The sequence below is a fragment of the Atheta coriaria genome, unplaced genomic scaffold, assembly GCF_025399875.1.
Source record: "Atheta coriaria isolate IRGN ID8LTWV9N9 unplaced genomic scaffold, Caltech_Dcor_3.1 hic_scaffold_4_pilon, whole genome shotgun sequence".
NCBI lineage: Eukaryota > Metazoa > Arthropoda > Insecta > Coleoptera > Staphylinidae > Dalotia > Dalotia coriaria.
This window is the reverse complement of record NW_027045446.1, coordinates 1,283,785-1,311,001: the sequence shown is the minus strand read 5'-3', so window position 1 is coordinate 1,311,001 and position 27,217 is coordinate 1,283,785. Positions and strand designations below refer to the sequence as shown.

The window sequence follows — 27,217 nt, the reverse complement described above, 5'->3', positions numbered from 1 at the left end:
CCAACTTGCCACACAAAACATTTCAGCTTGTTTAACTCCATACATTCGATTATCCCATCAGTATTCTTAAATTAAACTGGAAACCAGTGATAAAAATAACTCCACGACATTTTCCACGCATCTCACGTGGTTCTACTAACCTGAACACGTATAATTCCACACTTTTCAGCGAGTTTTTCATTCAAACTTCTTGGATAAACACGAAAATTCAACAATGAAAGATCGTGCAGCCTTCGGAATATTGTTATTAATCAGAATATTATCCGTGTTTATTGTGAGCACATGGTTTGTACCGGATGAGTATTGGCAGAGCTTGGAAGTTGCGCATAAATTTGTCTATGGATATGGATATTTGAGCTGGGAATGGACGAAAGGCATTCGCAGTTATTTACATCCAGGAATTATTGCTATTGTGTATAAAATACTGCAACTTATTGGTGTTGATTCAACAGAAATGCTGGTATATATTAAATTATACACGTTTTTAAGTTGATTTTGATGATTTTTAATGCTTTTTTGTTCAGATTTATGTTCCACGATTACTACAGGCAACTTTAAGTGCTTTCTCTGATTATTGCTTCTGGAAATGGTGTGGGAGAACCAAATGGTCAATGTTCTGCATTGGTATTTCATGGTTTTGGTTCTATACAGCCTCACGAACACTTTTGAATACTTTCGAGACTTGTCTAACAACAATCGCACTGTCAACATTCCCATTTCAAAAGTATTCGAGTAAGTTTTTATAAAATCAATCATTTTTTGTCTTTAATGTAATAAAAAATGTTTTAGAACATGAGAAAGCTGAAGTAGACTCAACATTTTTGTGGGTTGTGGGTTTATCAGTTGCCATTCGTCCAACGGCGGCCATTTTGTGGCTACCTTTGTGTGCTTATCAATTATTCACCAGCAGGATTGCAGTTTCAAAGAATTTGTTGAATTTATATCTTCCTGTTTCGTAAGTTTTCATTAAAAACAATATTTTTACTATCAAATGCCAAATATTTTAAGTTTAAGGTTATATTTAACCTCAAAAATGTTTTGTTTTCAAGATTGCTGATTTTGATTGGTTCAACAGCGTTTGACAGCATATTACATGGCAGTTTTGTCGTCACATGGTGGGAGTTCTTTGCTTCGAATGTTCTAGACGGCGTTGGTGAATTCTACGGCTCACATCCATGGCATTGGTATTTATCCCAAGGACTAGTTGCAGTCTTGGGTGTGCAAGTTGTGCCTTTTTTGATTGCAACTGTACGAGTATTGAAACATCGCCATGTTTTTATTGATGAACTTGCACTTTTGGCGAGTTTTACTTTCGCTATATTTATATACAGGTAAAATTTTAATGTTTTGACTTTAAATGACATATATTTTGATATATTTTTGTGATAGTTTTATGGGACACAAAGAATTTCGATTCTTGATGCCACTCCTGCCGATTGCATTGCATATCTCGGCTGATTTCCTAACAGTTTGGAGTAGGAAAGCTTCAGAGTACGTAAAAACAACAAAATGTTCAATTTTACATGAAAATTTAAGGTTATGACTTAATATGAGGTTATATTATGTTTCAGTTGGTTAGTATGGTTGGTTGCAGTCGTGCTTCTCGTCGGCAATGCTCTACCTGCGATTTACTTCAGCACAATGCATCAAAAAGGTAACTTGGAAGTAATGACACCTCTACGTGAGATTGCCAACAAAGATCCAGAGAATACCAACATTTTATTCTTAATGCCATGTCACTCAACGCCTCTCTACAGCCATTTGCATACAAACGTAACCGTGCGTTTCCTAACCTGCCTTCCTAACCTCTCAAAAGTTGACAACTATCAAGACGAGGCAGATTACTTCTATAAAAACCCCAGTACATGGATCCGCAATAATTACCCACCAAACAAACCTCTTCCAAGCCACATTGTTTCGTTTGATGCATTATTACCACATTTATCTGATATTCTAAGTCGGTACAAACCGATTCATCGCATTTACAACACTGAATTTGTGTCGGATGCACGCATTGGACGTTATGTCATCGTACATGAGTTAGTACCGACTAATAAGGGCGAGAATTCGAATTCAGGTAGAGATAAAACCAGTAAATAATTGGTTAGTTTGATATACGCAGTAGTATTTTAATTTTTGTCCAAATAATCGACTTAAAATGACAAATGTAAACAAGAGTACAAACAAATGAGGCTCAAAGACAACTAGTTAAGGAATAACACCCCAAAGTGTTCATTTACTAACAATTACTGGTTTATTTGACATTTGTTTTATTATTTTAAGGTTATAGAGGTTATTTAGTATTTGTGTGGTTATGGCTTTAGTTTTTCTTGTGGCAATACTGTTTTTAAATGTTTTGTGAATTTTTATACTCGAAATAGACGCATAAAATGTATTCAGTACATTTTTGGTTAAGAAAATGTCAAAATCAAGTATAACCTTAAATTTTGATACAAATTTCATGTTTTCTGCAAGATATTTGCTTAAAAACTAAGAAATAATCAATAATTTTATTAGTTTTTAGGTTTTACACAAGTGTTAACCCGTCGGGAACAAGTCGGGAACAAGCATAACCTTACAATTTATTGCAAATTTCATGATTTTTTGTCAGATATTTGCTTAAAAACATCAAAATAATCAATATTTTTATTAATTTTTCAGTTTTACCAAAGTTTTAAGTTATATTCAACACCAAAGTGACAAAATGGCGTCGTGAACAAGCATAACCTTAAATTTTGTTACAAATTTCATGTTTTTTACTATATATTTGCTTAAAATCATCAAAATAATCAATAATTTTATTAGTTTTTCAATTTTACTAAAGTTTTAAACTATATTCAATGTTCAAGTGACAAAATGGCGTCGAGAACAAGCATAACCTTAAATTTTGATACAAATTTCATGTTTTTTACATGATATTAGCTTAAAAACCAAAAAATAATCAATAATTTTATTAAATTTTAGGTTTTTTACAAGTTTTAAACAATATTCAACACCAAAACAACAAAATGGCGTCGTTTACAAACATAACCTTAAATTTTGATACAAATTTCATGTTTTCTACAAGATATTTGCTTAAAAACCCAAAAATAATCAATAATTTTATTAAATTTTAGATTTCTTACAACTTTTAAGCAATATTCATCCAAAAATAACAAAATGGCGTCATTTTAAACTTCACACAACTAAATTTGGTATTCCCCATTATCAAACCATTGATAACTGACTCATTTATCATCAATTACAGCCAGAATTCACAAAGAAACCTGCATTGCTAACGAAAACTAAGTTTTCAACTCGGTAATTCGGTAATAACGCGGATAACGGCGATGATTAGCGTGTATCACGTATTAAATTCCGGTTATCTGTCCGGTGATGAGCTCGCGCTCGCCCGCGGGCCCGTGCACACGCTCGACAAGGTCAACCATTCCACACACGGTTGAAACGAAATGGAATATAAAACTGAACAAACAAGCGACCACTTCGCGGACGAGTCCGGTTTTCTTGCGAGCGCAGTAAACCGTAAACAATTCATCGCGCGACGTGTGCGACTCATCAATTGTTATTCGACGTTCGACCAACCAAGACGAGTTTAGTTGAGTTGTTACATTGTGCTAGCAGTAAAATACAAGTGAATACACATATAGAGACATAGACATAGAGACAATGATGAAGCTGATGGTAATTGTGGTGCTGGTGGCGATTTCAAGCCAGATGTCTTCGGCGTTACCGAGTGGCACGCACGAGGAAGACGATTACGACTTTGGCGAGAGCAATCGGGCGTTCGCCGCGGCTGTTTACAAGGTATTTATGGTATTTGCGAGTTGAAATCGGCGCAGAAACCGGAAAATATGTATCCAGTTTGTGTGCGCTGTGCGAGTGTGAGTGTGAATGTTTAGAAATCGCACAGAAATGTTGTTCAAACAGGTGAATAACACTTGAATTTTTGTATAAACAGTAATTAAATGCGTTTTTGAGTTGTATATTCATCAAAACCTGTTTGTTTTGGTGATAAAATTATTGAATTATTGAATTTGATGGATATTAATTGGTTTTATTGTTTTTGGACAGTAAAAATGAGTATTTTCCATGTCAAATGTCATATTTCTTGAAATTAGGTTATAATTAACCTAAAAATCAGTTAATTAATTTTTTGGTGATATTCAGGTCAAATTTCGGTGTTTTTAGCTTCCGGTGAAAGTAAAACGCATCTTTGTTGACATTGCTGCTGCTACACATACAAAATTAACTTTAAAATCTTTTTAAATGAGTTTTTAAGTTAAATATTTATCGAAACCTGTTATTCTGGTTATAAAACCAGTAAATTTAGTATACATTAATCATTTTTATTGATTTTTGACCTTAAAATCAATATTTTCAATGTCAAATGTCAAAATTCTTGAAGTTATGTTAAATTTAATCTCAAAAATGTAAGAAAAAAACGTATTAGAACATGAAAAAGCTAAGGTAGACTCAATTTTCTTGTGGTTTGTGGGATTATCAGTGGCCATTCGTCCAACGGCGGCCATTTTGTGGCTACCTTTTTGTGCTTATCAATTATTCATCAGCAGGATTGCAGTTTCAAAGAATTTGTTGAATTTATATCTTCCTGTTTTGTAAGTTTTCATAAAATAAGTAATATTCAATGGCAAATGTCAAATTTCTTGAAGTAGGGTTATATTTAACCTAAAAATCAGTTTATTAATTTTTTTGTGCAAATAATTTAATTGTTTTGGTGATATTCAGGTCAAATTTTGGTGTATTTAGCTTCCGGTGAAAGTAAAACGCATCTTTGTTGACATTTTTGCTGCTACACATACAAAATTAACTTTAAAATCTCTTTAAATGAGGTTTTTATTCGTTTTTAAGTTAAATATTTATCAAAACCAGTTATTCTGGTTATAAAACCAGTAAATTTAGTATACATTAATCATTTTTATTGATTTTTGACCTTAAAAATAACGTTTTCAATGTCAAATGTCAATATTCATGAAGTTAGGTTATATTTAACTTCAAAATGTACGAAAAAAACGTATTAGAACATGAGAAAACTGAGGTAGACTCAACTCTCTTGTGGTTTGTGGGATTATCAGTTGGCATTCGTCCAACGGCGGCCATTTTGTGGCTACCTTTGTGTGCTTATCAATTATTCACCAGCAGGATTGCAGTTTCTAAGAATTTGTTGAATTTATCTTCCTGTTTCGTAAGTTTTCATAAAATGAGTAATTTTCAATGTCAAATGTCAAAAATTTTAAGTAAGGTTATATTTAACATCAAAATCAGTTTAATTTCCATTTTATTTAATAAAACTAATGATTTGGTGAATATTTAGGTTAACTTTTAGTGTTTTTTAGCTTCTAGTGAGAGTAAAACACATTTTTGTTGATATTTTTGCTATTAATCAACGTAAATTAACCTAAAAACATAAAAAATGCATTTTTATTAGTTTTCGAGTAAAATAACTATCAAAACCTGTTATTCTGGTGATAGAACTACTGATTTTGGTTGATATTAATTAGTTTTATTGATTTTATCAATAAAAATAACGTTTTCAATGTCAAATGTCAAAATTCTTGAACTTAGGTTATATTTAACCTAAAAATCAGTTTATTAACCTTTTCATCCAACTAAACCAATGCTTTCGTGAATATTCAGGTCAAATTTCGGTGTTTAATTCGAATTCTTCACTTCCGGTGAGAGTAAAACGCATTTCCGTCAACACAACTCTAAATAACTGATGTTAATCACATCAAATTAACCTAAAAATCTCAATCAAACCCAATTTAAAATGAATAAATACAAAAATATATTTGAAAAAATAAAAATTTACAAAATACAAAAGAAAACCGTCGACATTACGTGCATTATAAACAATTAAATCAAATTTCTTCTTTCCTCCGCAATCAACACTCAATAATAAAACCGCTTCTTCGAATACAATTGATAATCAAACGGATTCAACACATTCAACTCCTGCACGGGTTTAATCTCACACACAGTATCCTTAATCAATACCTCCATAGGCGCGAAGAAAATCCTAAAGTTAATCTCGTTATAATTCAACTTATCAATCAAAAAGTTAGGCATCTTATCCGAAATCACCCAGACGTTCTTCTCGCGGTCGATTTTCACATCCGCCGGGAAACTCAGCGCCAAATCATCACGATCCACCATCGCTAAATTCTCCGGAGAATAAGGTTTATCCGAATTCCAGCATCCGACGCCATTACGATCGATTAAATTAAAGAATTGCACACCTGAATCATCCATTACTCTTGAAGTTGTATGTGCCAAAGGACCACGTTCTTTCAACGGTGTAAAATCGTGATAACTCGACTCTACTTTAGTGGAATCACGTAATATTCTCGTGGAGACTTGGAATTCGCGATCACTCGCAAGTGGGGAGAAGTGCATGAGTCGGTAGCCATCTTGTTGAATGCGTGTGAGTGACATGCCGAAGATACCCTCTTCACCCCATTGGAAATTCAACCCTCCGATGTTGAAGTCACCTTTGAGGGGATCTGGCATGAAGAAACTGTGTGCGAACCGCCAGGATTTGTTTTGTTCCCAGCTGTAGGCTATTAGGCCATAACCTAACTCGTCGCTCATGTATGCGAAGGTGTCTTCACATGATTTGCCGATGTCTATCGCGATATTTGCGATGAATGTGTTGGCGTTTGTGTCTTCCTTACGCAATTCATATCTGTGGGATGTTTTAAAATTAATTTTGAGGTTAGAATTGTTGTATTGTAGGTTATTTACCGTCTGATTCGTGTGTCGGTGTGTAGATCGAATACGTTGATGGCGTATGGGCATGGGTTGGTTGTTGTGTTGCCTATGCCGAAGGTACCGGTGTCTAATACCCATAATCGGTCGCATTCATCGGCTTTGAGGCGGTAGGCTGTTGTGAAGCCATTTTCGCAGTTTGCTACTTCGTTTGCTTCGAAGCTTGGGTAGGGGATGAGTGGTGGTGATTCCGGGACGCCTTCATAGAGGGGGATGTAGTTGAGTGTTGATGGGATGCCTATAGTGAAATTTTAAATGGTTTTAGGTTAGTTTTGTTGAGGTTTTCTTTTTTTGAGGTTAAATTTGAGATTAACTGATAAATTTACATTTTCTTTTGTCAAACGAGAATTACAAGAGATTTTTGATTTTTTCTTTTTGTGAACTATTTGCAATTAAATTCTCTTTCTGATGATGTTTGAATCAATATTGTACGATTTTAAATAATTAAGTTACAAGACTGCAAAGTTAGTCATTAAAATGAATTTAATTTCTGACTAACATAACAAGTCAAGTTTTACATTTTTCTTTGTAAACAGAGAACTATGTGGAAAATTCTATTTTTTCTTTCTGTGAGTTATTCATAATTAAATTCTCTTTCTAATTATGTATAAAACAATATTCTACGACTTTAATTGATTAAATTACAAGACTGCAAAGTTAGTCATTTAAATGAATTTAATTTCTGACTAACATAACAAGACAAATTTTATATTTTTGTTTGTAAAAAGAAAACTAAATGCAAATTTTACTTTTTTCTTTTTTGTGAGTTATTCACAATTAAATTCTCTTTCAGATTATGTTTGCAAAAATATTTTACGATTTTAAATAAATAAGTTACAGTACTGCAAAGTTAGTCAATAAAATCAATCGGTATTTCTACTTAACCTAAAGACAAATTTAACGTTTTTTCTCCTAAAAAAACTAAGAAAACAAATTTTTATTATTAATTAAATATTATTGAGTGTGCACGGGATGCCTACATTAAAATTTCACAAAATTTAAAGTTATTTTGTAGTTCCTCAAGTTTTTAACATGATCAGAGGTCAAACATGAGATAAACATTCCTAGAATCTCAATGCAATGTTTAAATAATTCATTAATGCATTAATTAGTGATTAAAACGCATTACGAATCAACTTACAATCAAGGTAAGTTAATTCGCTTATATCAAGTTGAGAGTAAACAAAATCATAAGTCCAACAATGTCTAGCGTTGTTTTTTCATCATTTTTTCATTATTTACGCGTTAATAATTAATGTTATTAAATTTTTTCTTTATAAAATTATAGCTAGTTATATTAGGTATTATTTATACTAAAATTTTTGTTTATGTCTTTATTAGTTTTAGTTTAAAAGTTATTGCTGTGAAACCAACGACGGAAAATGTTGTAAACCGGTTAACAAGTCTCTTGTGAATTGAAATCAAGAAATCAAGAAACGAGAAGTTGCGACACGGCGGGAACAAAAAATGAATACAATTTAATTGTGCCTCAATTGTCGCAATTAAACATTTTCCTAATTAAGTCACGAAATAGTATTAACCTAATAAGTAATGACACATTGTTTGAGTTAGTAAACGCGAGCAGTTGCACAATTCAAGAATTCCGATACGATTGGAGACATATAAATAGGTGGAAATAAAATGATATTGCAGTTGCAATATGTGATTATTATATTAATTGTGACGTCATGGAGTAACTTTCCTTTCATACATCTTGAAAAACAGGTGCAGATGCTTGTTTTAATCAATATTTCCGTGTAAAAGTTCGAAATCTCGGTAAATTGCGTGCGGGAATGGAAAATTTTACATTTTTCTTTGTCAGGGGAAAATTAGGAGGAAATTTTCATTTTTTCTTTTTGTGAATTATTTGCAATTAAATTCTCTTTGTAATTATTTGCAGAACAATATTCTAGGATTTTTAAGAAATAAGTTACAAGACTTCAAAGTTAGTCATTAAAATGAATTTAGTTGCTGACTCACCAGAAAGACAAATTTTACATTTTTCTTCATCAAAAGAAAACTAAAGCGAAAAATTGATTTTTCCTTTCTGTGAATTATTTGTAATTAAATTCTCTTTCCGATTATATTTCAATCTATATTGTATGATTTTAAATAATTAAGTTACAAGACAGCAAAGTTAATCATTAAAATAAATTTTTTCTCTGACTCACAAAAAAGACAAATTTTACATTTTTCTTCATAAAAATAAAACTAAAGTGAAAAACTGATTTTTTCTTTTTGTGAGTTATTCACAATTAAATTCTCTTTTTAATTATGTATGAAACAATATCGTATCAAATAATTAAGTTACAAGACTGCAAAGTTAGTCATGAAATTGAATTAAGTTTCTTACATACAAAAACGACAACTTTTACATTTTTCTTTGTAAAAAGTTAACAAAAATAAAAAATTACTTTTTTCTCTTCGTGAACTATTAACAATTAAATTCTCTTTCTAATAGTGTTTAAAATAATATTCTATGATTTTTATTAACTAAGTTACAGGACTGCAAAGTTAATGATTAAAACGAATTTTATTTCCACCTCACCAAAAGGACAAATTTTACATTTTTCTTTATAAAAAGAAAACTCTTCAAAAAAATCTATTTTTTCTTTTTGTAAAGTATCAACAAATAAATTCTCTTTCTAATAACATTTTAGTCAATATTCTACGATATTAAATAACTGAGTTATTAAGCCTTAAAATTGTCATCACAAATTGCAATAAAACATTATTTTATAAATTAAGACGACATCAATTAACTTTCCTTTCAAACATTTCAAAATAACAGTTGCAGATGTTAGTTCTAATCAATATTTCCGTGTAAATGTTTAAATTTTACTCAAATCGTATGTATATACACTACAGGAATAGTAAAAACAGTTGTTTTTCAACTTCCAACAGAAATTGAAAGTCTACATGCGAGTAAAAGTTGTACTTGCAGAGAAGTTAACTAATTGATATGCAATAATAGTTATAATCAACTTTATTGCATGAAACTTATCTTTCTTTGCTTTATTTTACTTTGTGTTACTTTGGTTGCATAAAAATTTGTATAAAATGTGTGTTTGGTTGCATATCTACCTAGCAACACACAAAACTCAACTTAAAACATTTTTTAAACATGTTTCTAAGTTATAATGACTTTGCAATCTTATGCAAATCCCATATGATTGTGTAATTGACTAATGCACATGTTGCGTGATAAGGATAACATGTCAGAACGTTAATGCACTTGATGGCGGCTCCGGTTTAATTTTATTCCGTATTTTCGAAAGTCAAGCAACTGTCAAACGCGCTGCAATTTCAAATTGTTGAAATATTTTATCATTTTATTGATTTCGAATCAGATTACTAGGTATTTAACACAAGTACTGCCTTAGTAATATTAGTAATACTCTAATAACATTTTATGACGTACGGTATTTAATTTTATGTGTTATAACAGGTTAATTATATTTGATTGGATAGTTGAATGATTTTTTAAAATATTTTTCTCGTTATTTCTGGTGAGAAAAATATTTAAATCCGGTTTTAAGCAAACATTTACGTTGTTAAGGTGAATAATTAACACTACGTCAAATAAACATGAGTTTTTGAGATAAAGTTTAATTATGTGATACGAGTACTTAAAAAGCAGTTGCAACCGCAGAATAATAAAAATGTTGAGAAGTGCGTGATAGATAAATATTTAGTTGGCAGGTATAATTATTATTTATGATGGTAACTTTGCGGTGGTATAATTTAGCTATTTAAAGTCGTAGAGTATTGAGTGAAGTATCATTAGAAAGAGAATTTATTTGTTTATAATCTACAAAGAGAAAAATTTTAATTTTAATTTTTGTTTTCATTTGACAAAGAAAAATGTAAAATTTGTTTTTTTGTGAGTTTGAAATCAGATTGAATATGATCACTAATTTTGAAGAATTGTAACTTATTTACTAAAAATCATAAATTATTGAATGATATGTCATTAGAAAGAGAATTTATTTGTTAATAATCTACAAAAGAAAAATAGAATTTCATTTTTAGTTTTCCTTTGACAAAGAAAAATGTAAAATTTGTCTTTGTGAGTTCGAAATCAAAATGGTTTTGTTGCGAAACTTTGAAGTAATGTAACTAAATTATTTATTATCATAGATCATTGATTAAACCATAATTCAGAGGAGAATTTATTTGTTAATAATTCACAAAAGAAAGAATAGAACTTTTGTTTAGTTTTCTTTTGACGAAGAAAAATATAACATTTTTCATATGGTGAGTCAAAAATCAGATTGAAAACTTTGCACTATTGTAACTTAATTACTAAAAATCATAAAATATTGATTAAGATATCAGTAAAAAGAGAATTTATCTGTGAATAATACATAAAAAGAATAAATCTAATTTTCTTTTTAGTTTTTCTGTTACAAGCAAAAATATAAAACTTTTCTTTTCTGTCAAGCGTAGTTAATTTCCTTTGCGTGCAAACATTACGACAGAACGACGAAAGTTCCAACTCGTAATGCAATTCAAGATTCTTAACAACTCGTAACACACTTAGATTCATAGATTCGTGGACAAATAGTGTAGGTAGCATGTTATAATAGCCAAGTCAAAACAAATAGAACAAATAAGCCTAGTTCTAATCGTGCAAATAAATATTTATGAGTAACATAGAAATTATCTCACTGAGATTATCTCACTGCTCACTTTCCTGTCTATTGAATTAAAATAAATATATTTATTTAATAGAGAATTGGTTAAAATAAGAAAAAATCCGATTTTTTGTTTAGTTTTAGAGTAATAAAGAAAAATGTAAAAGATTTCATGCCTTTTAGGGCAGAAATCAGATAATTTTTCTTTGCTAACTTTGCTGTACCGTAACTTACCTAATTAAAGTCATAGGAAATTGATTCAAACATTATTAGAAAGAGAATTTAATTGTAAAATAACCACAAAAAGAAAATATCAGTTTTTCCTTTTAATTCTCTTGTAATACTATAAAACGTAAATGTTGATTTTCTCATCCGCTGTGTTTTAACATCTCTGTTTGCATCATTATAACTTAATCAGTTAAAATCATAGAAAATTGATTCAATCTTCATTAGAACGAGAATTTAAATGACAATAAGGCACAGCAAGAAAAATTACAATTTTCTCCATAGTTTTCTTGTAAAAGTAAAAAATGTAAAACAGTTCATTTTTTAGGTCAAAATCAGATATTTTTTAATAATTACGTTTGCATCGTTATAACTCAACTAATTAAACTCATAGAACATTCACTAAAACATTAGTAGAAAGAGAATTTAATTGACAATAAGACACAAAAAGAAAAACTTCAAGTTTCTTCATAGTTTTCTTGTAAAAATAAAAAATGTAAATGTAAATGTAAAAATGTTAAATTAGGTTTGCATCGTTATAACTCAACTAATTAAACTCATAGAACATTCACTAAAACATTAATAGAAAGAGAATTTAACTTATAATAAGACACAAAAAGAAAAATTACAATTTTCTTTTTGGTTTTCTTGTTACAACAAAAAATGTAAAAAAATTCTTAAAAATTTTCAAGTTTTAGTAACATAGATGACTCTATTGAATAAATTATTACCCCATTACTCTACCTTGACATAACCATGTCCACAGGAAGTATATCATCAATAATTAATAATTAATTAATAATTCTAATGATATATTTAGTGATGACCCTGTGAATGGTGTCTGATTATAACGTTTCATTGAACACGTGTCTAAGTGAAACTAATTAGGATCCCTATCAGCGTTAAAATGCAAATTTCTGTATCGTACGTGTTTGCGTTACGCATTCTTCGTTTTACTGCACTTCGCAATTATGCAACTTTGGATAAGATTTAATTAGCGCACGCCGGCTGTGCATTTCTTGCTTTTTATTCAAATTTTATTGAAATTTATGCTTCGGTTTTTATTTTCATTGATTTCTTTTAATTATATCTGATTAATAACAGTATATCTTGTGTTTAATAGTATTTTAGTGTATAATTAGTACTTCCGATAAACAATTAATTGTTTATAACGGTTTTAAACGTCATTGGAATAATAATTCAATTAAATTGTTTTTTTTTGTTTTGGAAAAATTGATGGATTTTGCAGCGTGATAACTGAAGTAATTAAAGTGATAAAAATTGATTGATACGTTAATTCAAAGAGAATTTATCGAAGATTATACTTGCCAAATTTTAAATTTGTTGGTCTAATAGTTTTCTAGTTATAAGCAAAAAACTAAAACATTGCATTTTTAAATTTATTTAAAACACAAACTAGCATAAAATATAATTGTCAAACTTAACGACATCATAACTCAACTAATTAAGCAGCTAGATAATAAATTAATATGTCATTTTATAGAGAATTTATCTAAGATTATGCCTACAAAACTACAACTATGCAGTTTTAATAGTTTTCCGGTTTTGCGCAAAAAACTAAAACATTACAATTTTCACATTTTTTAAAAACCCCAAACTTTAATCATCAATAACTCCGAAACTAATTAAGCTACAAAAACAACCAAACTTCAATTAGTAGCTAATTATACCTACTATAAATCTCACTTTTCAAAATTTTCCAAAACCTTTCCATTCACAAGTAATAACCAAAAAACAAACAAAATCAAAATAATTTACCTGCCATCCAGCGGGGAACAGTCACAAACAGCTTATTATTCCATATCTCGATCCCGACAGGCAAATTATTTTCCGGTATGAACCTGCCGTTCATAATCGCCTGTCGTCTCGCTTCCTCCGTCGGGTAAGCATAGTCGAGCGCTTTCCACCGGAACTGTTCTTGCAGCTTGTACGCGCCGTGCGCCAAGCCCAGAAACATCAACAGAAGCACTCGCCGCATATTAATTTAACTCAACTTTATATTAATTACAATATATTATATTAATTATTATATATCTATATATACAATACACGCTTAGGTCGTGCGTTTGTCTTCGTGGTGCAAACGACGCCAAACGGTGATTTTCAATGAGTGCTCGATAATTAGTCGCGCGTGTTTTATCAATCGGAGGTGTTCCCATACCACCGATTCGATTGAGGACTGCAGAAGGCACAAGAGGTAAAAATGGTTCGGTGCACCCACCAAGTTGGGTGGTAGAGGAAAGTTTCGCGTAAGGAAACTTGTATCAACAATTCATAGAAATATAAGGCATTGAGTTGTGTTCAATTGATATCCCACGTATTCGGAGTAGTTATGAGCAAATATTTCTTGAAATTAATTTATTTATAGAAAAAATGAGTAAAAAATTATTTTTTTTGTTTGGAAATTGTGTAGAAATGTTGATATTTTAAATAAATGCAAGAAAAATCGTTGTAAAATGTTTAAAAATGTGTTTTTTGGAGGAAAAACATTATTTTAGGGTTTTATATATAGAATTACATTGGGATGTATGGAGCATGCGCAGTAAACACTGTGGGCGGAGCAAATTTTCATATTTTTCACAATTTCTATTCAAATACACGAGATTTTTGTGTTTATTTGATTGAATCAATGATTATTATTCTTGAAAGTTAATTTTTTAATAGAAATATTTGTTAAAATTGAATTTTTAAGGTTAAAAATTGTGTAGAAATGTTGACTTTTTAAAGAAATGCAAGAAAAAACGATGTTAAATGTTTAAAAATGGCATTTTTAGATGAAAAACATTATTTTATGATTTTCATTGACAAATTACATAGGGATTTGTGGAGCATGCGCAGTAAACACTGTAGGCGGAGCAAATTTACCCATTTTTTCCTATTTTTATAAAAATAACTAATATTTATGTGTATATCTATCTTGAAATAATTATTTTGAAGTTATACGTAAGAATAGTATAGGATTCTCCTGCGCATGCGCAATAAAAACAATTGGCAGAGCAATTTTCCAAGTTTCTCACAATTTCCCTATAAATAAACAAAATTTATGTGTTTTTCTGATAGAATCAATGAATTTATTCATCATTCTTCGCAGTCAACACGCATAAATCGTGCGCAGCGTGTCGCCGCCGCGTGAAGTAATTAAAAATTAAAAGTACGTTGTGGTTGCGTTGATTTTCACGTGCCACCTGTCGATTATCTGGATTAATTTCGTCCGACAAGTGCGTGCTTATGCAAAGCGACACGAATGCATTCACCGACGACTGTTACCACACTCGGCGTGTACTGATATCTACTCGTATCTTACATGCAAAGTATCCGATCGAAAATGTGTGTAAAAACTGAAAAAGCCGACATTTTTTCGCTGTGCACTCGAATGTGCAACGTGGACTAATTAGCGCCTAGAGTGAACTTGTCAGTGGAGCAAGGTTTATTAACATTATTTTATATTTATTAAAAATTGCGTGAGGAAATTTTTTTCTAGAAAAAAAAAGTGTTTTTAGTTATTATTTTGTAATTTCAAGATGGAGGACGAGGTTTTTTAGAGGAAATAATCACATATTTTGAAAGTAGATTAAATTTACTATGTAATAATATTTTATTTTGTTTAAAAATGTTAAGAATTGCACTAGATATCAATAATTAAAGTTGCAACACTTAAAAATTTACCTAAAAGTGTTTTTTCTTCTTTTTTTGTAATTTCAAGATGGAAGACGATGCTTTTTTAAAGACACAAATACATATTCTGAAAGTAGATTAAATTTACTATGTTATAAAATTTTATTTTGTTTAAAATAGTTAAAAATTATACTAGATATCAACAATTAAAGTTGCAACACAGAAAATTTACCTAAAAGTGATTTTTCTTCTTATTTTGTAATTGCATGATAGAAGACGATACTTTTCTAAGAAAACACTTACATATTATGAAAGTAGATTAAATTTACTATGTACTGATATTTTATTTTATTTAAAAAAGTTAAAAATTACACTAGATATCAACAACTAAAATTGCAACTTTTAAAATCTTAAGAAAAAAAGCAAAATTTTCATCGTTTTTCATAAATAATTTGTAATTTCAAGATGGAAGACAATTTTTTTTATATAAATAATAACATATTCTGAAAATAGATTAAATTTGCTATATACTAATATTGTATTTTGTTTAAAAAAATTAAAAATTACACTAGATATCAACAATTAAAGTTGCGACTCTTAAAATCTCGCAAAAAAACTAAATATTTATTGTTTTTCTTCAATTTTCCTTGATATAACAATAAATAAACAATTAAATATACGCTATTGTTTATAATAATCATAAAAACTTCTCTAATTTTGTTTAAACTTGTTAAATAATTGATTTAAACTAATTTAATACGTAAATTTTGCCCACTTTGAAAGTAGTCCGCATTAGTTACGCAACCAAATGTACAAATACAAACTTAGGGGTTTGATTTATTGGTTTAACTATTGCAAATACACAATTTCTATTTTTAACTTGATTTCATCTCATTAGAATAATTTTATACACAAAATTCAATCAACTTCTCCTTCTCATAGTTGTAACCTTGAAGACGCAAATTGCACACAAGTCAAACGCTTTGCTTTCAATCAAAAACTGTCAATCTCACGCCCTTAATTGAAATTGACTCAACTGCTTAACACTTAACTACAACTTGGATAATTACGAGTAACATGCAGCGAGCTGGATGACAGAAACAAGCAATAAGCAACAATGGAAGTGACTTGCATCAAACGAGAACAATTCTTATGCTTCAATTGAAGCGGCGCATTCTTTTTATAAAAAATAATTAAGAATGCGTTAATTAGGCCACAATAAAGACGTAATATTTGCGATTTTAATTAATTATCATGAGACATGAATTATTTTTGCTTAAAATGGGAAAAAATTATATTTCTATGAGAAAAATTAGAAAAATGTGTAAGTATGCTCCGCCCATGATGTTTACTGCGCATGCGCAAAATAGGCCAATGCTATTCTTACGTATAACTTCAAAATACCAATTTTAAGATAGATAATCACATAAATATAATTTATTTTCATAAAAATAGTTAAAAAACGTGTAAATATGCTCCGCCTATGATGTATATTGCGCATGCGCAGATAAATATCAAGTAATTCTTACATGTAACCTCCAAATTTCAGTTTTAAGATAAATAAACACATAAATATAACTTATTTTTATAGAAATAATAAAAAAAACGTGTAAATATGCTCCGCCCATAGAGTTAACTGCGCATGCGCAAAAATTGCCCATGTTATTCTTATGTATAACTTCAAAATACCAATTTTAAGATAAATAAATACGTAAATATAACTTATTTTCATAGATATAGTAAAAAACGTGTAAATATACTCCGCCTATTGTATTTACTACGCATGCGCAGAAGAATTCTATGTTATTCTTACGTATAACATCAAAATACCAATTTTATGATAGAAAAACACATAAATATAATTTATTTTTATAGAAATTATAAAAAAACATGTAAATTTGCTCCGCCAATAGTATTTACTGCGCATGCGCAGAAGAATCCTATGTTATTCTCACGTATAACATCAAAATACCAATTTTAAGATAGATAATCACATAAATATAATTTATTTTCATAGAAATAATAAAAAAACGTGTAAATATGCCCCGCCCATAGTGTTCACTGCGCATGCGCAAAGCAACGCAATGTTATTTTGACACATACAACAATTCTAACCTATTTTTTCTTCTTTTTAACAGGAATTATCAAAAAGTGAACCAAGCAACTTCCTGACATGCCCCCTCTCGGTGCAAACAGTAATGGCGCTCACATCCTTAGGCGCCAAAGGCGACACCGCCACCGAAATCACCCGAGGACTAAAACTACCCTCCAACCAAAAATTACTAAAAACAATCTTTAGACACCTTATGCCACAACTTCGTGGCAACGAATTCTATTCTCTAACATCCGCGAATAAACTCTTCGTAAACCACAACTTTAAACTAAAACAAGCCTATCAGGACGTAGCCAGATACATATTCGATGCAGATGTCGACACTGTCGACTTCTCACTCAACTACGAAGCCGCACGTGACATCAACGACTGGGTACAGGATAAAACAAACAATAAAATCCAGGAAATCATCTCACCTGAAGATCTCCTCAAGGAAACCAAATTAGTCCTTGCAAATGCACTGCATTTCAAAGGAAAATGGCAGTATCCATTTGATCCTGTCGATACAATCAAGCGGCCATTTTATTCAGAGCATAAGGAACCACACAATGTGGACATGATGCAATTGACGGACTTTTTTAATTATTACGAAAATGAAGAACTCGATGCGAAGTTCTTAGAGTTGCCGTATCAAGGACACGATGTTTCGATGGTGTTTGTGTTGCCTAACAAAGTGGACGGCTTGAAAAGGTTAGAGCATCGTATGGAGGAGGTACTACAAGATCAACCATTCAAGAAACAACACGTCAGGATACAGATTCCTAAGTTTTCAATGGAAACTACAATTAAGTACAAAAAAATCCTGCAAGATGTCAGTACTATCGCATTATTCATCATTTTATACTAAAAGTGTTTGTTTTCAGTTGGGAATTGATAAAGTCTTCACTGAACACGCTGATTTATCCGATATCACACCAGATAACAATCTGCAAGTGAACACAGTCATCCAGAAGACGTTTATCAACGTGACAGAAACAGGAACTGAAGCAGCAGCTGCAACAGCAAGTAAGTTGACTGCATAACCTCAAAATTGATGTTGCTTTCGCACAAATACTAATCAAATACTAATCGCTTGACACTTCAAGGTGGCGTGATCACCCTCTCGATCCCGCCGGCGGATCGCGTGGCAAAGTTGCACTTTGTCGCTGATCATCCGTTCCTCATGTGCGTTCTCTTGCGCCAGCAGGCCGAACACCCACGCAGTGTGAAAATGCCGCTATTTGTGGGCAGGTTTAGTGCACCGAGCACTTTCTAACACACTTTTAAGAAGAATTTTATTCTATGCTTGTCCCCTTGGCTTTTATCTCTTGAGAAATGTGTGAAAGCATCGCAATAAATACGATATTTATATTATTATCATAGTTGTAGAGTATATTGATTACTGGGGTTGATTAATTTTGTGTTGGTGGACTGGACGATGGACCATCCATCGATTTTCTATCTGCGAATGAAAACGCCTTTCGGCCATTACGTGCTTTTCGTGGGCCGGATACTCGCGCCACTTTCCGCAGTCTAAAAACAAACACACGCAACACTCAAATAGACATAAATGGTAAATACTTGTAAATACTCTTACATTAGACATGATACTCGACTAAAACAATTGTGTTTTGCTCAAAATTCTAACCTGAAAACAATCTGGGATTATATAGTACTTATAGAGTTACCTCAACGCTAGGCAACCAAATGTACACCATTTATAATTGTGTTTTTGTGATTAGTTAATATTTTGGAGCGTATCGGAGAGGAGGAAGTGTTTGATGCGGTGCCATTCATTGCTGAGCATCCATTTTTATTTGCTCTTATCATGAGGAGTGCACCAATCGCGGAATTGGTCACTATTACTACAACATCCACAACTTTGGAGGTTAGTGCAGCACATATTGAGTCAATGGAGGAATCCACCAATAAAGAAGAACGAGTTGTTTTTGTCGGGCGTTATGTACAAGTTAAATAATGTTATATAAGTGTTTTATAATCACATAACCTATATTTTGACAAATAAAACTTGAAAATGTCAAAAAAATTCATCATATTTACAATTATCTTCATGATAATTGATGGTATTCCCTCAATATCAACGGAAGACAATGTTTTGTTGACGAAACCATCTTCTTTGGCTTTCTACGCTTCGCAGAATACAAATTTATCGACTAATAAATACTGTCGGACATGTTGTATTGATGTCCAGGTGAAAACGGTGGGTAAAAAGTGTGGATCTCATACTTTGTGTAAATACGCGGTGGGTATTCCATGAATTATTGTGTTTTTCACTGTTTTTGATGTATATTTGGTTGCAGAATCAAAAAATTGGTCCTGCATGTAAAGGTTATGTCCCTGTGTTGTTTTCTGACACAGAAAAGCATCTCCTGGTGGATGCACATAATACAATCAGGAATAAAGTCGCTTCTGGGGTGGTACCAGCGGCTAACATGAGAATGCTTGAATGGGATGATGAATTAGCCGCTACAGCTGACAGATGGGCCGCGCAATGCATTTTTGGTAATGATATCTGTAGAGATTTAGAAAGGTTTCCCGTAGGGCAGAATATAGCAAGGGGAAGTATCGCTACAGATGGTGTGATGCATTTGTTGGAGATGTGGTACCAAGGCGCAGAGTATATCAACAAGTCTATTGTACAATCTTACAAATTGTATGTTTTAGTAGTGTATATTTAAGGTTATGTTATTATTTTAACCCTATTTCTAGACCTGTGGGGTCTAAAAGACAACAGAGGTTATACACGATGTATTCACAGTTGGTATGGGCTGATACATATCTCATTGGGTGTGCCAGAGTGATTTTTCAAACAACAAAGGGTCCAAAAGTACAATATATTCAACATTTAATATGTAATTATGGTCCTACCGGTAACATACCCAATCAAAGAATGTATAAAATAGGTACACCATGCAGTGAATGTCAAGAGGGTACCTCCTGTCATTCGGAATATGAATCTTTATGCGCTACTGACGCATGGGACGCTTTTGATGATTATTTTCTGCATGAAAAAGTCACTTACAACAACGGAACGCAACTAGCAGTACAAAAATTCCTTGTAAATTTAATCTGTGCTTTACTTTTACATCAATGGTAAAAGAAAACTGTAAAAACAATTTTTTTATACATTTTTTATGATTTCTTCTTAAAACACCCAATATATATTTGTGTTTTACTGGTTGCCTACCATGATTTGAATAAATTTATACGTGACCTAACCTGGTCACGTGACACAAAAGTAGGGTTTTCAACCAATCACAAAGTGTGAATCGTTTGTTGAATCACCGGTTGTTTTATTGTCTACAACGTACCTATTCCATCACATTATTTCATTTGCAATCCTCTTGTCAAGTACAAGTACGTGCGAGATACTTGTGTGTCGTTGAGTAATTATCGTGTATTGTCATAATTAACTGCATAATATAGCCGGTGTTGCGTATTAAAATGGCTGACTTCATCGCCGTGCCGTTGAAGAAGCCAACGGACGTGGACATTGTCCAGCCGTTGAAGAATTTACTGCAGGCGCGGTACAGCACTGCAGATCAGCCGCTGGATTATAGCGATGCCATCAATGACCTCAGCAAGTTACGAAGCAACGCAATTTGGAGGGCGTTTGAGAAGTATGAGAGCAGTTTGGAGATTATTTATGGGTAAGTCAACACACACTGATAAATTATTAGTATTTATATTGTAATAATTTTTGTTTGAAAGGTATTATGATCAACTGGTGGCTCTGGAAGGTAAGATACCCGCACAGGAGATGCAAGTACCCTTCAAATGGAAGGATGCATTTGATAAAGGGTCTATTTTTGGTGTACGAAGCAGTCAAAGTAAGTTTTTACATTTTTTTCCACAAAAAAACTAATTTTTCTTATATTCACAGCAATTGCATCATTATCCTTTGAAAGAATCTGTGTTCTCTTCAATATTGCATCTCTCCAGAGTGCTGTAGCCTCCACACAAGCTTTAGACAATGATGAAGGCTTAAAACTCGCTGCTAAATTATTCCAACAAGCAGCTGGTAACTACAATCACCTAAAAGCGACTGTAATTCAATCAATCCAGCAGGAACCCACAACAGACCTCAATCCAGACACGCTGGGAGCTCTGGCGCAACTAATGCTTGCACAAGCACAAGAAATTTTCGTTCACAAAGCAATTTTAAGTAAGTTTATAACAAAAAAAAATCAAAAACAATAAAATTTTAATGTTTTTTTATTGACTAGACAACATGAAAGACGCTGTTGTTGCTAAACTAGCCGCGCATTGTGAGGATCTCTACGGTGACTGCGCGAAAATCTTCCAGAAAGAGCCACACAAAGGTCTCTTCGACCGCGAATGGACTTCTTTGATCCTTGGTAAACAAGCGGCTTATCAAGGCATTGCTTATTTATATCAAAGTTTAGTCTGCAAGGCAAACAAAGCAGTAGGGGAAGAAATAACTTGGTTAACTGTAAGTAATTTAAAGAAAAAACAACAAAAAACACAAAATTTAATTTTTTAATGTTTAGAATGCAGAGGAACAGTTTAAACTCGCCCAGACAAAAGCATCCAAAGCATTATTCCCTGAACTAGCACATAAAGTCCAGCGAAACTTAACGGAAGCAAGAAAAGATAACGATTTTATCTACCACGAGCGTATTCCTGATATAAAATCACTCGCGCCGATTGGTAAAGCCGCTCTGGCTAAAATGATTGCGCCTGCGTATCCGATGAGTCAAAATTTCAAAGATTTGTTTGATGAATTAGTGCCGATTGCTGTTCATCAAGCGATGGCTGCTTGCGATGTGCGTAAGAGTGAACTCGTGAATGTGGAGATTTCAAAGTCACGGGATGCCACACAATTGTTGAATAGCGTGCTGGCTTCTTTGAATCTTCCTGCGGCGATTGAAATAACCGAAGGGAATACCCTCCCGCCTTCTATTTTGGAAAAAGCGGAGGCTGTGAGGAACGCCGGGGGGATTACAGCGTTGGAAACGTTGTTAAATGATTTACCGGACCTTCTAAAGAGGAATACAGACATTTTAGATGAGGTAATTTGTAATTATTAAGTGTTTTGTTTGAAAATATTAATTTTGAGGTTATAGACAGATAGGATTCTCAATGAAGAAGCGCAATCGGATAGGCAACTTCGTGAGCAGTTCAAGGAACGTTGGACACGTACATCTTCTGATAAATTAACAGAAATGTTCCGGTCTAATATTGCGAAATATCGACAGATTATTAATAACGCTGTGAATGCAGATAAAACAGTCCGGGAGAAGTTTGAAACGCATCGTAAATTCATGGAGGTGTTGAGTAAGAGTCCAGAAGCTGTGGAAGCAGCTGTTCCCTCTGGTGGACAGTCAAATCTGGCGAATTCATCAGCAGTGAGTACTCTAAGAGGTCTAATGGAAGAGGTTGAAACAATCAAGGCGGAACGAGATGTGATTGAATCAGAGTTAAATTCATCTTCGTTTGACATGAAAGCTGAATTCATGGCCGCGTTGGCTAAAGATGGCGCTATTAACGAACCGCCGATGTCTGTGGAGTGTTTGGGTAAGCATTTCGGGCCGTTGCAAACGCAAGTTCGTCAGAGTATCGAACGACAAGGTGAATTAGTCGCGAAGATTCAAAGCGCCCATTCGCAGTTTGTTAATGAGCGTGGTAGTACCACGAACAACCGCGATGAGGTTATGAGTCAACTCGCGGCTGCACACGATGCTTTCCGAGACTTGCAGAATCATCTCAAAGAGGGCACTAAGTTCTACAATGAACTTACACAGGTTAGTTTTTTTGTTAATTTTGTGTATTGTTGAGTGTATTTTATTGTTTTCTTCGGATAGTTGTTGGTTGTAACGCAAAACAAAATCAGTGACTTTTGTTTCGCACGTAAAACCGAAAAAGAAGAGCTGTTGAAAGATTTGACACAGGAGAGTAGCCGTCAAACGACACCAGCGCCACCTGCACGGCCTGAGTATCACAAAGACGTACCAACTGGTCCGCCATCATCCGCGCCCAGTCAACCGACGCCGCAGGGCGTACAAGGCAACCTGCCGTATCCAGTTTACGTGCAGGGAATGCCAGTGCCCTACGGGGCGAGTGTTCAATCGCCGTATCCATCGTACGCACCGCCTCCGATGCCTACAAGTTATAATCCGTACGGAACTATGCCGTATCCAAGTAAGAATTTGAAATTTAATTTTTTTTACATACACACAAAGGTTAGAACAGTCCGCCATTTTGTAACCGCATTTTCAGATACCTATTCCTTCCCGCAAGCCGGTGGTTTCCCACCGGGTGCACCACCGCAAGGTTATCCACATCCACCGCAACAACAAGGCTATCATCCACCTGGAGCACCTGGCCAGGGTCAACCCGGTTATCCCTACGGTGGTTGGGGCACCTTATAAAGGTAGGTAATGTTAAATGTTCAACATGTACACGTTATTATGATATTGTTACTCGTATTTTTTTATCACACGCGAATTGTACTAATCGTAGTGCCTATATTAATACTAATCAAGTATAAGTCTAAGCAATTACACATGTTATTGAATTGAGATTATCGTAAGCATAATTTTATTAAAACAGAGCTTAAGTTACAACTTATAATAGACTCACAGAGATGTGCGTTTGTTCCTGCAGCAAAAACTGTCGGATTAGTTCATGGATGGGGTCGTGAACTTTTTCGATTTGTCCCTTGATGGCATGTTTGATTTCTTCTCGAATGCCTTTATCAGCTCCACGCGTGCCTATCCTGCGGGTTAACATGTTGGGTAGTATTTCGTATGTGATTTGTCCGTTTTGGCTATTCCACAAGAATGCCAACTCTTCTAGTATGTCTATTTCGATGATGTAAGTCTGAAATGGTAGATAGTAAAACGTGCGGGTTTTGCATATTTCTTGGATGAGCATTGGCAGGAAATTCTCTTCATTCGGCCAGTCCATTTGCATGAGGACAAAACAATGCCCCACGGACATATCTGTCTTGAATCCGTTTGCGCGGATGCCATGCAGGATGAATTTCGCGAGGAATTGGATGATTGCGACGCGTGTCAATGGCAAAAAGTGTAAATGGCGTTGATTTCCGCCTATTATTAGATTCTCGCATGTTTCTCCGGTGGTTTCCGGTAGAAGTTGAAGAGCTTCACGGATATTATCATAAGACCTCTAAAATTTAAATTATTTTAAGCATTTTTCAGTAAAAAAAATTAATTTTTTAAAACTTACGATATAATTGCGTTGTAGAAAGAATGCTTGTGCTTTGAGGATTAATTTCGGCAGTTGTGGATACCCAGAGTCATTTTCAAGTCTCCTCAAGACATCTTCATGTTTATCTTTATAAATTAAATGATCTACGAGAAAGGTACTCAGCCAATGCTCCAAATTCAACGCTCCACTCAACTTTATAAACTCGCGGTTTAACTGATCGGCGGAATGTAGCAAATCCCAGCATTTTACAGCCATTGTAAAGTTGGGAATGATTGCTTTGAGTGTTTTTGGCTCGATTGTCACCACAACTGGCTCTGTATTATTACAATCTGTGCTTTTTCGACGTTTTGCGCTCATACTCGCGATGGGATCACTCGAAAACGCTGGGAAACTCGCGTCGAGGAATCCCTGCACCAATAAATACGCAGGATAATTCTGTCCTGGCACATTTTCAATATTTAAACAATATAAATATTGATATAAGCAATAAAGCAAGAAGATGGCAACGGCATATGTTATTTGTTTGTGCGATTGAGTATCCTCCATGTTAAACGTTGGTGATTGGATTAGATTTAGTATTTTGGCCCAATAAGTATCCTTGCACCAGTTTGTGCTGAAAGATGGCAGGAATTTCTCCCAGTGTAGTTGGTGACAGACAAACTCGAAGGTTTTGTATAAATTCGACCAGGAATCTTCACTTTTCTGCTTGGAATCATCCTAAAATTATGATAAAATGAATTTTTTATGAAAATTTTGAGGTTTTTTGAGTGCATTTTACCTTTTTATTGCAAATATAACCCCAGAGCACAAATAAATGATATTCTATGGCTTTGTGCAGTAGTTTAAAGATCAATTTCGGTGATAAATCCAGAATACATCCGTCTTTATTCAGTAGAGGGATTAAATCACAGATTAACAACTCTCTGTATTTGTTTACGGGTTGATTTCCTGACACGTTGTGTTTCTCTGCACTTAGTAACGTCTCAATTAATCCCATCTACAAAAATATAAATTTTAACTTAAAAATTCTAAAAAATTAACAATTTTTTACCCCATGTGATGATATTGATGATGGAAACTTCTGTAAGAGCAGCAGTAGTAATTTACAATGTTCCTGAGTGTCTTCACAGTGATCCGCAGTGATTAACAAGAGTTTATGTTGTACTTCCGTGGACAAATGCTTAAACATTTCCGAGAGAAACTGTTTTTGTGCATCAAGTTCACTCTCGGTTCTTAGAGCTTGTGTTACAGCATTGATTTCCTCCCAGAATTCAGGCACTTGTTGGAATTTTTCGATTAAATCCGTGAAGCATCTACCGGCTTCCTTTACATTTCCAGCGTTTTTTTCGTTTTTGTAAGCTTCAAACTGTACTCCGAAGTTGTTTGGATATAAAGTCTTAGCCATAATCATCCAGGCTTTTGCTGAGACTGAATTTGTCTTCAGTGCGGATCTAGCTTTGTTTAAAACATAATTTTCATCATTATCAACTTCCATCATGATTGTATTGTTAATAATCAAAGTTTTAAATTATTATTTCAATTGTTATGTGTTATGTTGATGTTCTATAAAAAAGTGAGGTTAATTTGGGTTTATACAAGGTTGCCAAGATTATTTTCATGTAATTTATTCAGTTTATTGTTAAAATTGTTGATAAATTTGCGTAAAACAATAATAAAAATGTGTGTTTTGCATGTTTACTTTATTTTGAACACATAACTTTGCTTGAAGCTATCAATGTAACAAAAAATAATCAAGCAATCAAAAATTGCCTGTTAACAAGTGAGCAAAAAACCCGCAGCAACCAAACACCTAAAGTACTTGTAACAATTTATTTCTTCGGAAAATTATCTAAGAGTTTTGGCTAAACACATCAGTAATATTATCTTCTTCACTTTTCTCGCTTGACAACAACCGGGCCTACATTATCACCAGTCTCTTTGTTGTGAACACCATGTGCACCATCACAATAAGGCCACTAGAATAAAAATATATAAAAAAATTAAATAAATTAATATTAATTTAGCAATACTAACATTTTTGCTTCTCCAACAGCGACAGAACGCTGCCTTATCGGCAATATCCTCCACATCCACAGAGTCAACCACCTTCGGATTGGTCTTCAGGATGTTTGGATTCACTTTTCCGCATGGTGCAGGCCTGCCATGAGGACAAAACGCTCTGTAGGTAATGTAAGTGAAGCCTGCAAGTGCTGCAGTTGGTGGAATCAGCGCCGCCCAGTCTTTAACTACACATTACAACAAATAATTAGGTATCATAAGTTTTTATTTATCCAAATACTTACCTCCAAGTTTAAACCATCCGCCTATCGAGTCTGGGATCGGAAGACTCGACAAGTAATTGGGAATTGTGCTCTTTACCAACGACGAAACACCTTGCATTTTCACTTGTTTTCCGTACGACCTTGTTGGGATTTGTTCAAAGTAAGATTAGAATACGAAAATAACCTGCGTACCACTTTATGCGCCCAGAGTGTCACTTGTATAATATGCAAGTGAATTTTTGATTCGTGCTGGACTCAAGGTTGTTGAACTTTTTTTGCGCTGCTCGCTCGCTTTTCTACGCTTGGATGGGAAAGTGAACGTTCAACTATTTCTTGTAATTATC

General features: G+C 33.2%; 7 protein-coding genes across 9 annotated transcripts; 4 read left to right on the top strand and 3 right to left on the bottom strand.

The window, feature by feature from the left end:
• Positions 1-10: 10 nt before the first annotated feature.
• On the top strand, positions 11-2,395 carry LOC135790851 (GPI mannosyltransferase 3-like). The gene is made up of 6 exons (XM_065301134.1): positions 11-460; positions 525-732; positions 790-955; positions 1,050-1,331; positions 1,390-1,491; positions 1,572-2,395. The coding sequence occupies exons 1-6, from the start codon at positions 215-217 to the stop codon at positions 2,098-2,100; spliced, it is 1,533 nt and encodes a 510-aa protein (XP_065157206.1). The 5' UTR covers positions 11-214; the 3' UTR covers positions 2,101-2,395.
• A 1,075-nt stretch (positions 2,396-3,470) lies between these two features.
• LOC135790816 (antichymotrypsin-2-like) lies at positions 3,471-19,423 on the top strand. 3 transcript variants are annotated; one of them, XR_010547864.1, is made up of 5 exons: positions 3,471-3,804; positions 17,423-18,208; positions 18,261-18,402; positions 18,760-18,949; positions 19,119-19,354. XR_010547864.1 is itself a non-coding variant. In XM_065301094.1 (4 exons), the coding sequence occupies exons 1-4, from the start codon at positions 3,667-3,669 to the stop codon at positions 19,352-19,354; spliced, it is 1,302 nt and encodes a 433-aa protein (XP_065157166.1). In that variant the 5' UTR covers positions 3,471-3,666; the 3' UTR covers positions 19,355-19,423. The 3 variants fall into 3 exon arrangements, 2 of the variants coding, with proteins under 2 accessions (XP_065157166.1, XP_065157167.1); XM_065301094.1 differs by lacking the exon at positions 18,760-18,949 and having other exon boundaries at positions 19,119-19,423; XM_065301095.1 differs by lacking the exons at positions 18,760-18,949; positions 19,119-19,354 and adding an exon at positions 18,483-18,758.
• On the bottom strand, positions 5,783-13,784 carry LOC135790817 (protein yellow-like). The gene is made up of 3 exons (XM_065301096.1): positions 13,428-13,784; positions 6,763-7,024; positions 5,783-6,703 (listed from the first exon to the last, which is right to left on the bottom strand). The coding sequence occupies exons 1-3, from the start codon at positions 13,645-13,647 to the stop codon at positions 5,911-5,913; spliced, it is 1,275 nt and encodes a 424-aa protein (XP_065157168.1). The 5' UTR covers positions 13,648-13,784; the 3' UTR covers positions 5,783-5,910.
• LOC135790818 (venom allergen 3-like) lies at positions 19,412-20,635 on the top strand. Its single transcript, XM_065301097.1, has 3 exons — positions 19,412-19,639; positions 19,698-20,050; positions 20,107-20,635. Exons 1-3 carry the CDS (start codon positions 19,412-19,414, stop codon positions 20,492-20,494), a joined length of 969 nt encoding a protein of 322 aa, XP_065157169.1. The 3' UTR covers positions 20,495-20,635.
• Positions 20,636-20,684: 49 nt separating this feature from the next.
• On the top strand, positions 20,685-23,991 carry LOC135790814 (programmed cell death 6-interacting protein-like). Its single transcript, XM_065301091.1, has 8 exons — positions 20,685-21,047; positions 21,109-21,227; positions 21,281-21,562; positions 21,624-21,850; positions 21,909-22,430; positions 22,485-23,162; positions 23,223-23,559; positions 23,638-23,991. The coding sequence occupies exons 1-8, from the start codon at positions 20,842-20,844 to the stop codon at positions 23,787-23,789; spliced, it is 2,523 nt and encodes an 840-aa protein (XP_065157163.1). The 5' UTR covers positions 20,685-20,841; the 3' UTR covers positions 23,790-23,991.
• On the bottom strand, positions 23,928-26,179 carry LOC135790815 (integrator complex subunit 10-like). Its single transcript, XM_065301092.1, has 4 exons — positions 25,643-26,179; positions 25,370-25,588; positions 24,610-25,308; positions 23,928-24,549 (listed from the first exon to the last, which is right to left on the bottom strand). Exons 1-4 carry the CDS (start codon positions 26,087-26,089, stop codon positions 23,986-23,988), a joined length of 1,929 nt encoding a protein of 642 aa, XP_065157164.1. The 5' UTR covers positions 26,090-26,179; the 3' UTR covers positions 23,928-23,985.
• Positions 26,180-26,407: 228 nt separating this feature from the next.
• On the bottom strand, positions 26,408-27,213 carry LOC135790819 (CDGSH iron-sulfur domain-containing protein 2 homolog). Its single transcript, XM_065301098.1, has 4 exons — positions 27,066-27,213; positions 26,895-27,013; positions 26,626-26,837; positions 26,408-26,567 (listed from the first exon to the last, which is right to left on the bottom strand). Exons 2-4 carry the CDS (start codon positions 26,989-26,991, stop codon positions 26,481-26,483), a joined length of 396 nt encoding a protein of 131 aa, XP_065157170.1. The 5' UTR covers positions 26,992-27,013; positions 27,066-27,213; the 3' UTR covers positions 26,408-26,480.
• Positions 27,214-27,217: the final 4 nt, after the last annotated feature.

Excerpts from the sequence above, each read along its gene's own strand:
- LOC135790851 (XM_065301134.1), top strand. The coding sequence starts at position 215 with ATGAAAGATCGTGCAGCCTTCGGAATATTGTTATTAATCAGAATATTA. Across the intron at positions 461-524 it reads TTGATTCAACAGAAATGCTG|ATTTATGTTCCACGATTACT; the intron begins GTATATATTAAA and ends TTTTTTGTTCAG. Across the intron at positions 1,332-1,389 it reads TTCGCTATATTTATATACAG|TTTTATGGGACACAAAGAAT; the intron begins GTAAAATTTTAA and ends TTTTTGTGATAG.
- LOC135790816 (XM_065301094.1), top strand. The coding sequence starts at position 3,667 with ATGATGAAGCTGATGGTAATTGTGGTGCTGGTGGCGATTTCAAGCCAG. Across the intron at positions 18,209-18,260 it reads ACAAAAAAATCCTGCAAGAT|TTGGGAATTGATAAAGTCTT; the intron begins GTCAGTACTATC and ends GTTTGTTTTCAG. Across the intron at positions 18,403-19,118 it reads AGCAGCAGCTGCAACAGCAA|TTAATATTTTGGAGCGTATC; the intron begins GTAAGTTGACTG and ends TTTTGTGATTAG.
- LOC135790817 (XM_065301096.1), bottom strand. The coding sequence starts at position 13,647 with ATGCGGCGAGTGCTTCTGTTGATGTTTCTGGGCTTGGCGCACGGCGCG. Across the intron at positions 7,025-13,427 it reads TGTTCCCCGCTGGATGGCAG|GCATCCCATCAACACTCAAC; the intron begins GTAAATTATTTT and ends ATTTCACTATAG. Across the intron at positions 6,704-6,762 it reads ACCGACACACGAATCAGACG|ATATGAATTGCGTAAGGAAG; the intron begins GTAAATAACCTA and ends AACATCCCACAG.
- LOC135790818 (XM_065301097.1), top strand. The coding sequence starts at position 19,412 with ATGTCAAAAAAATTCATCATATTTACAATTATCTTCATGATAATTGAT. Across the intron at positions 19,640-19,697 it reads ATACTTTGTGTAAATACGCG|AATCAAAAAATTGGTCCTGC; the intron begins GTGGGTATTCCA and ends ATTTGGTTGCAG. Across the intron at positions 20,051-20,106 it reads ATTGTACAATCTTACAAATT|ACCTGTGGGGTCTAAAAGAC; the intron begins GTATGTTTTAGT and ends CCCTATTTCTAG.
- LOC135790814 (XM_065301091.1), top strand. The coding sequence starts at position 20,842 with ATGGCTGACTTCATCGCCGTGCCGTTGAAGAAGCCAACGGACGTGGAC. Across the intron at positions 21,048-21,108 it reads AGTTTGGAGATTATTTATGG|GTATTATGATCAACTGGTGG; the intron begins GTAAGTCAACAC and ends TTTGTTTGAAAG. Across the intron at positions 21,228-21,280 it reads TGGTGTACGAAGCAGTCAAA|CAATTGCATCATTATCCTTT; the intron begins GTAAGTTTTTAC and ends TTATATTCACAG.
- LOC135790815 (XM_065301092.1), bottom strand. The coding sequence starts at position 26,089 with ATGATGGAAGTTGATAATGATGAAAATTATGTTTTAAACAAAGCTAGA. Across the intron at positions 25,309-25,369 it reads GTTATATTTGCAATAAAAAG|GATGATTCCAAGCAGAAAAG; the intron begins GTAAAATGCACT and ends TCATAATTTTAG. Across the intron at positions 24,550-24,609 it reads TTCTACAACGCAATTATATC|AGGTCTTATGATAATATCCG; the intron begins GTAAGTTTTAAA and ends TTTAAATTTTAG.
- LOC135790819 (XM_065301098.1), bottom strand. The coding sequence starts at position 26,991 with ATGCAAGGTGTTTCGTCGTTGGTAAAGAGCACAATTCCCAATTACTTG. Across the intron at positions 26,838-26,894 it reads CGGATGGTTTAAACTTGGAG|TTAAAGACTGGGCGGCGCTG; the intron begins GTAAGTATTTGG and ends TGTAATGTGTAG. Across the intron at positions 26,568-26,625 it reads GCTGTTGGAGAAGCAAAAAT|TGGCCTTATTGTGATGGTGC; the intron begins GTTAGTATTGCT and ends TTTTTATTCTAG.